Raw genomic sequence first — 8,735 nt, 5'->3', positions numbered from 1 at the left:
TTTTTTTCCTTCATTTGCCTCTCTCACTAGTGAAAGCTTTAACACGAGGACAAACTGCATTAATGTGTTAAATCCCGACACAGATGTGCTGCAAAGTGTATTTTCTAAATTGCTCATTTGCTAACTGCAAAGTTTCAGAACACAGTTTGAAATCAAAAAGTGTTGGATCCTGAATAAATGTTGGATTTAAGGCCTGATTTTAATAACTTCCTGAATGTTTGAAGCTATTTGTTGGTTCATTTACAGATTCTGCGTATTTATGTCTGTTTTTTTTGGGGGGGACTATTTCTTGTATTTTATAAAAGAATTCTGTTTATTCAGGTTCAATTTTTTAACTGTTTCGACAGATCATTCTTGTTTTCTTTAAATTATATCTACAGTAAAAATTAGGCTGTGTTTTGTGTATTTAAACAAACACATAATCATGATTTGACAGATAATTGCTGTTCTTTGACAGAGAAGGTGTGTGTGATAAGGGTTTAAAAATGGTGGGAAAAAAGTCTAATATATTTATTAAATTACAGAAAATATAGATTTAAAAGCAGAACAACCTGTACATCACATTCATGTACATTACAAGAAAAAACTATATTTTAATATTTAGTTTAGAGAGAATTATTTATGTAATAAAAAATGACCAAAACTATAAATAATGTCCATCAGAAATCGAACAATGAGTTGTTTTACTGTAAAATGACAGTTTTCCTCCGTTTAAATCCAACATGAATGTAAAACACAGGCTTTCTGGTGTTCTAATGATAAATAATTCCACGTTTTCGGCGCCTCGCTGCTGTTTTTCTGACGTCGCTGCTCTCAGGAGGCTCGTTGATCAAAGTGCTGCTTTCATAGAATCAAACTGATTGAATGAACACAAATCTGTCTGCATGAAATCCAGCTGATTGTTCTGATCAAACGTCTCCTCTAGAACCTAATAAAACTGATGCTGGCCTGCAGTGATCCGCTCCAGGCTCAGTTCTGCTGTGATCCGGTTGTCTGACCCTCTCCCTCCGTCTCCCCCAGCAGGGCTATGTCCTCGGCAGCCACCACGTCTCCATCTGTGGACAAAGTGGACGGATTTTCACGGAAGTCTGTCAGGAAGGCCAAGCAGAAGCGGTCGCAGAGCTCGTCCCAGTTCCGCTCTCAGGGCAAACCCATCGAGCTCACGCCCCTACCGCTGCTCAAGGGTAAGGAACCGAACCGGGTTTCAGCTCAGATGAACGGATCGATCAGCTGATCTGAGCGCTGGTGGAAAGTTACGCTAAGCAGCTGTTTGATTGCTTTGTTTGCTGACGAGGGATCAGAGTGCAGCTGAACCGACCTGACCCGACACCTGTTGGTTCTGCTGCCCAGATAAGAGTGGCAACGTGAATTATAAATGGACCTGTGAGAAAGATGAAAGTGTTCAACTGAAGGGGGGCGGGGGGGGATCCTGTGTACATATAAAGCTGAAGCTGTGCTGTGTGGGACTTTATTGAGCTAGAATCAGTTTGATCCTCCACATGGTGTCATTTCATCCCTCAGACGATGTGGTGGTGTCAGCATGAGTTCAGACGTCCACTGTGTTCACCGTCTGCTTCTTTAGATGCTTTATTTATGTAAAGGGTGACGTTTTCAGGGTGCAGTGGGTTAAATAAAATCACGGTTTGCGTTGTGTCGTGACTTTTGGAGGATTGCTTTTTGAATCTGCAAAGAAAAACGCCGCTGTGTTTGTCCTCGCTGCATCTCTTCGTCCAGATTGAGGGAGTTATTTCTGAAAACGACCACGTGTTGGTCCGATTTGGATCATTTTCCGTCTGGTGTCGACCTCCTCTGCTCTCCTGTGGTCATTGTAAGAACTGAAAGCTGCTTCTTACCAGTCAGATGGTTTGTTTACATGTTGGAAGCAGCGTTTGTTCGTTGATGTGCGTCGTTTCCGTCGCATTTTTTGATGCTTTTGGGGGATGTAGAAGTCGGTGATTGGCATGTAGACGGTTCCGAGCTGAGTAGCACAACACGGTGAAGATGCTAAATACATGCTGATGTCGGATTTTCCATCGACTTTCAGAGTCTTTTGCTGCCGTTTCCCTCCCGTAATCTGCTTGTTTTAGTGTTTTTGCGAGTACGTTTAGAGCAAAGAAAACTCCGGAGTCACATTTCTCTCTTGTGCTTCAACATATTCGGCTAATAAGTCAGATCCTGAGCTGCACCGACGCTCGTCTCAGCTGCATCATTTGTTCAGCTGCAGAAAGTGTTCTACCGGTTTGGCTAACGTTAGCATCATTAGCGCCGTGTTCGCAGATTAGCCGCCACATACCGGTGTCAGATGTGGTTCCACCGGTGGTTTTAGTCCCGTTTACTCAGACGCCGCCCACAAACCTGCTCTGCTTTCACCGTGTTGATGTGACTGTCGGCGCTGGTTCTGCTGGACGTCGCTCAGCTGCTTTACTACTTCCTGTTTACACCTGAACCAGCGCCGTTCAATACAAAACAACTCCTTCTGCTTTCTGTTGGCAAACGGAGCCGCTCAGAGTCTGGTCGGACGAGCTGTCGGTTGGTTACCTGTCCGGGCAGGCAGCTCACCTGGATGATCACACCGAGCTGGTCCGGTTCCTCCGCCACCGTCGTCACTCAGCGCTGACATCATGAGCAGCTCTTCATGTCCTGCTGCCAGGATTTACCGTAAACCCGAAATATCTGTGACACTCTGCTGAACACGCCTCAAAACGCCCCGAAATAATGTAACCGATGATCACGATGTGCCAAAACGGAGTTGAAATTAAACTAGTCTGAGTTAAAGAAAAGCCAAAAAATAAAAGAAACTGATCTGCAAAACTGACAAAGTTCTGTTTTTACCATAAACGCTGTCATCGTTGTGTTCAAAGATTAGCTTTAAGTAGATTTATAGAACAGTTTCCATCCCTTAGCGGAGGGATTTACAGGATTTAACAAGAGAAATTTAAATCTTACACAAAAATCTGGAAAAAATCTATCAAATTTAGATTTTTTTCTGCCCAGATCTAGTTTCCAGCAGCTTCTTTGAACGCTGAACTGATGTTTTTGCTGATTTCTTATTCTAATAATAATAAAAAGTCACTTTGAGTTGCTCGGCTCAAACAGGAAGTGCATCTCAGAGAGCTTCAATAAAGTAGTAAAATCATCCAGCGTGATCAGGACCTGCAGCCTGACTGTTGTTGTTCATACGAGCGAGTCGCTGCTGCAGCCACGAGTGTGTCGGAGCGGATCAGGAATGTGAGCGATGCAGCAGCACAATGAGACACCTTTCACCTGCCGGCACGGGTTTGGTCCAAGGTGACGGCAGGAATGTGGCCAGACAGAAACCAGACGGACCTCCACCTGGTCCCGGTTCCTCCTCAAGACGGGGTCAGGTTCAACCCAGGAGAGAGTTTAAGAGAAGACGAGTTAGTCCGACGTAATGTTTTACAGAATTAAGTCGTCATAATTTAACGAGGAGGTCGAGTCTTTGACCCGCATTCAGGTCATTTAGTGTTCATTTTCGACACTGTAAAAAAAGATAACAATAAAGATAAAACTATGAAAATATCAGTTAAATTGTGATGTTTTATCTGGTTACAATGCAGTAAAATAGTGTAATTTTATTGTCAAACATGAAAAATATTTAGTTCTGACCTGTTTTTATAAATTAATGCTTTTTCTCTGATTTTACTGGTTATTAACTGGACTTGAACTAAAGTGGAAATTTTGTAAAACGACTGTAAATTTTTTTAAAAAAAGAAGCTTTTTAAATCCCTAAATATGATAATAATGTTTAATGTAATAATATGAATATGATTCATAATTTATTAAGTATGTTATTAATATTTTTCTTTCAAATAACAGCAAATATCTGCAAGATAACAATATTTTTTAGCTGATAAAAATAAATAAAATAAATAAATAAAATAAAAAATATTCTTATCATGTTCTTATAAAATATTTTTATTATTATTATTATAATTATTAGTATTATATTTTATTATTTTAAATAAAAATAGTGTAATTTTAATGTCAAATGTTGTAAAAGAATGATTTACGATTTTTAAAAATAGGGATTTTAATGAGATTTGTCCCATGCTTTTTAAAAGAAATCTGTAATTTAACAAAATGGGGAGAAAATAGCTAAATCTCGTTAATAAATTAAAGTTAACATCAGTAATTTTGTACAGTGTAGACAGATCAGATCCAATATTTGCTCTGTTTTGTTTTAAATGTTGATTAAATTTGACAATAAAATAGAAGCTGTAGTTTCCGAATACCAATAAAGAATACAGTAAATAATTCAGTAATCTATATTTTAGCTCGTACGCTTCTATTTAAACGTGCTGAACTCCTGCAGGACGTCTTGTAGATTTAGAAGGTTTACATTCATGTGAATCCTCCACCCTGAACTACATCAAGCTGCGCTCTGAGCTCTCGCTTTGTTTCAGCTCGTCTCTGGGTTTATTCACGGCGCTCGTTCTGTCTGTTTTTCTGCAGCTTCGGTTTCACACGCTGGTTTCACGTTCACACGCTGGTTTCTCACCTCGTCAGTACAATCGGTCGAGTCCTGAATTAGAAACCAGATCTGATTCTGACTCGCTGTGTGTTGTAGAGGTAGCAGAGTGACGATTAGCTTTAATCCATCAGCTGTGTGGACTTTGGTTGGACTGTGGCTCCGTCTTGGTTGCATTAGCAAGTTAGCAGGCAGGTGTTAGCTTAGCAGTTAAGCATCTTGGTCGCATTTGCAAGTTGGCTAGCAGGCTTTAGCTTGGCATTTAAGCATCTTGGTCCCATTAGCAAGTTAGCAAGCAGCTGTTAGCTTAGCATTTGAGCATCTTGGTCGCATTAGCAAGTTAGCAAGTAGGTGGTAGCTTAGCATTTGAGCATCTTGGTCATGCTGGCAAGCAGGTGCTAGCTTAGCATTTAAGCATCTTGGTTGCATTTGTAAGTTAGCAAGCAAGTGTTAGCTTAGCATTTGAGCATCTTGGTTGCATTAGCAAGTTAGCAGGCAGGTGTTAGCTTAGCAGTTAAGCATCGTGGTCGCATGAGCAAGTTAGCAAGCAGGTGTTAGCTTGGCATTTAAGCATCTTGGTCCCATTAGCAAGTTAGCAAGCAGGTGTTAGCTTAGCAGTTGAGCATCTTGGTCGCATTAGCAAGTTAGCAAGCAGGTGGTAGCTTAGCATTTGAGCATCTTGGTCGCATTAGCAAGTTGGCAAGCAAATATATACCTTTTTTTTTGTGTAATTTAAAACAGTTGAAAAAAGTGTAATTTTACAATAAAATTTCGTAAAATTGTGTTTCCTAAAAATTTAGATGTTCGATGTTGACATTTTCTGTGATTTTGAATTATCTGAAACGTTTTCCCAACTCGGTGCAGTGAATCTTAGTGTGAATATATTGTTATTGTTATTGTTATTATGATTATTAGTAATATTAATATCTGTACGTCTGTAGATGTGACAGAAGCTGTATGAGCACATGAGAACACTGAACGTTGTGTTCTTGTCCGTCCTGCTGCTGGAGTTCATAAAGACGCTGCTGAGGCTCATTTATCTCCAATCTGATGGCAGGACGCTGACCCGGTTCTGCCTCTGCTCCCTTATAAGTCCACCTACAGCGAGCTGGTCTGCTGAGCTTCATGCTGCAGACAAACAGCGTTAAATCACCGCCCAGCAGAAGTGAATTAACAAACCGAGCCAGCCTCACATGAGCGTCCGTGGCCTCGTGGTTCCTGCCTTTTGTCGTGTCCTTTGCCCACTTGTGCCTCTGATGTGTTACGTAACGGCCGGGACCATGAGGCGTTCTATCAGCCGGCTGAGGCTCCGGCCTGCTGGGAACGGTTCTCACCAGCGTTCAGAGGAACCAGGAGGCTGATGTCTGCATGTTTCTGCTGTTTGTTCCTGCTGCTGCTTTAACTGTGATGTTCTGCAGGAGTGTTGTTGTTCTCCAGACGCTGCCTCGGCACCGTTGGTTCAGAGCGCTGTGCACATCCTGCTGCTTGTTTCTGAGCATCTTTATGAGCTGTTTGAGATGTTTCTGTTACTGCCAGGTGTTGTCATTTATAAACGGGGTTCGGGTTCTTCTCTGTGCGTGTTCTATGTTCTTCCTGCTTCGTTTCCATCCTTCACCTCGAGCAGCAGCAGCAGAGGTGGGCGGTTATCTGTAGGATTCACAAATCCTGGTTTTTTGTTTTTGCTCCTTGAGGCTTTGTCGCGCCTCGGTTTGAGACGCCGGATTACATAAATCTGCTCGTAAGCGGCGGCGGCGTCCAGAGGAAGTTTCCTCGAGGGGATCCCCGGGAAGAAAGATGACGCACGCCTTCAGGAATTCACACAATAGACTCGGGTCAATCAGCCGAAGCCCCGCCTCGGCGCTATCTGCTGGGAATCATTTACAGGTTCTGTGTGGCGCTGGCAGGAACCCACATGGCTCAGGTCCAGCCGTGAAGCTCAGGTCCAGCCGTGAAGCTCAGGTCCAACCGTGAAGCTCAGGTCCAACCGTGAAGCTCAGGTCCAACCGTGAAGCTCAGGTCCAACCGTGAAGCTCAGGTCCAGTCGTGAAGCTCAGGTCCAGTCAGGTGTCTGGTGGAGTTCAGCTAAACTTTAAATGAATGATTCTGAGCCTCTGGAGCTCCACCGGGAAGCTTCATCTGAATGTTTAGCTGCAGCCGACGTGCAGGAACTCGTTTGTTTACGTGTCAACACGACCGACTCGTTCCACAAACTGATAATTATTAATGACGTCCAGCAGGCGCAGAACCAACAGAAGCAGGAAGTGAGTTGATGTAGACCTTCTTATATACGGAGATTGTTAATGACACGAGACAGAAAGCACAAAATACAATAAAATAGCCTTAACTGGGGAAATCACAAAGCTGAAGCGACGAGCTCAATGAAGTGCTCCCAGATGATATAGAAATATTAAAACAGATCGAATAAAACAACAGAAAAAATCAGAAAAAATGTCCAGTACAAAAATACCGTAGAATAAAATAAACTTAAACTGAATAAATCAAAAGCAAATTTAAAACTCAGATTTTTTTTTAGAATAATTAAGACAGATTTTCTGAATCAGTGGGAAAAAGACAAAAGATGAGAAAATTACAAGATGTAAAAGATAAAATATAAAAAAACGCAGAATTAAAAAAAAAAACTAAAATAAAATAGAACAGAATATTTAGACGGAGCGCAGTCAGATTTTATAGAATATTTTAAAATGATTTAAACAGCAGAAAAAATTTAACCGATTTAATGAAACTGACAAAAAACAGACAAAAGATAAGAAAAGTAAAATTAGAAAAAGTAAATCACAAACAATAAAGACAAAAGAAAGTGCGCTCAGGTTGAATAGAGTAATTAAAACTTTAAAAAGTTGAGAAAATAGAACATGTAAGAGATAAATTACAAAAAACAATTTTGTTAATTAAACAAAATAAATCAGAACAACGTCTCAGACATGTTGAATAAATAAAATAAAAACACCTACATTTTGTAGAATAATTGAAAAACGAAGAGAAAAATAAAAGTGTGTAAAAGGTAAAATGAACAATACAATACATTTCAAAAGAAATTAAATTATGGAAGCAAAGTGCAGGTTTAATAAAGTGCAGCCACTTCAAAATAAGCTTTATAATTAAATTAATTATCTAAAAGCAGAACCATGTCAGAAACTGCTTCATGTTTAAGTTAGACTTTAATATATGTCATTTCTCTAAATATTAATATTAATTTTATGAACACGTTACTGATAAATACATTAATTGTTCTCCTCTTCTAACTGCACAGTTTACAGTTTAAATCCAAATCCACTTCATTGAAGCCGTGAAGCTTCCAGAACCAGAGCTGTTGACTCCTCGACTCCCCGCCGGGAAACAGAACCGCACCGCCGAGCCAGAATCGATGCCGGTTTAATCACCGGCTCCGACCTGGAAGCAGCCGCCGCTCGTCCTGCTGCCCACGGCCCGATCATCGCCTCTGGAAAGTTTCCTCTTCAGTCGTTCACGAGAGCAGCTCAGGAGGAGCCGGCGGCACGTTTCCTAGTTACCGGCAGTTGACATAGCAACAGCAGCATCCGTTGGTCTGGATGGTCTGCCGCCTGTTACATAATCTGATTTACATCCAACGGCGCTCGCTTCGGGAAGCGGCTGGTGGTTCAACATCAGCACCGAGTTTCTCTTCAGTCTCGTGGTTTTATTTTTCTGTTTTCACATCGAAAACATCCCATCACGTGATTCAGTCTACAAGTATTACATTTTTAGAACAATCTCTCCTGATTTACACGAAACTTTTACAGCATAAAATAAAGATGTTTATAAAGATGTTCAGCTTCATTTATCGAATACTTTCCAAGATTTAATTTTATAAAACACTTAAAGCACGTTTTTTTTTTTCATTCATTAAAATTTGAGGCTGTTTGAACAACTTAACCGTTAATTTACAGATTTCCCTGTTTGGTTAAATTACAGGTAATATCTTGTAAAATCACAGAAAAAGAATAATTTGCATATTAACTCTGCAAATTGTTAGATTGTGCTTTACATATATTTGACTTTATTTAAAATGTATCATTTGTAATAAATGTTGAACTCCAGTTTGAAATATTTTGTGTTAAATTGCAGATAAAATCTAATAAAATGACAGAAATAAGCATTAATCTACATGTTGGCAGGACAAAACTCTGAATAATGTTCACAACTAATGTTGTGTTTTTACGAGTAAATTTTTGTTTTATTTTTATTTTTTTTACAGTGTTTGACAATA

At 40.3% G+C, this 8,735-nt stretch overlaps 1 protein-coding gene across 7 annotated transcripts in view; it reads left to right on the top strand.

Moving 5' to 3' along the window:
- Positions 1 to 8,735, top strand: part of ppp2r5eb (protein phosphatase 2, regulatory subunit B', epsilon isoform b) — a 54,976-nt gene that overhangs the window by 12,801 nt on the left and 33,440 nt on the right. For 4 of the 7 annotated variants that reach the window (XM_008283414.1, XM_008283411.1, XM_008283412.1 and 1 more), the window contains exon 2: positions 1,024 to 1,184. In XM_008283414.1, the coding sequence (XP_008281636.1) occupies positions 1,028 to 1,184 (157 nt within the window). In that variant the 5' untranslated portion in view covers positions 1,024 to 1,027. Of the gene's footprint in view, positions 1 to 1,020; positions 1,185 to 8,735 lie in introns of all 7 variants that reach the window. The other 3 variants (XM_008283413.1, XM_008283409.1, XM_008283407.1) reach the window with 1 other exon arrangement.

This window comes from Stegastes partitus, unplaced genomic scaffold, assembly GCF_000690725.1.
Source record: "Stegastes partitus isolate 25-593 unplaced genomic scaffold, Stegastes_partitus-1.0.2 Scaffold310, whole genome shotgun sequence".
NCBI classification, from domain to species: domain Eukaryota; kingdom Metazoa; phylum Chordata; class Actinopteri; family Pomacentridae; genus Stegastes; species Stegastes partitus.
The sequence above is the reverse complement of the archived record's forward strand: the minus strand, read 5'-3'. Positions and strand labels throughout refer to the sequence as shown.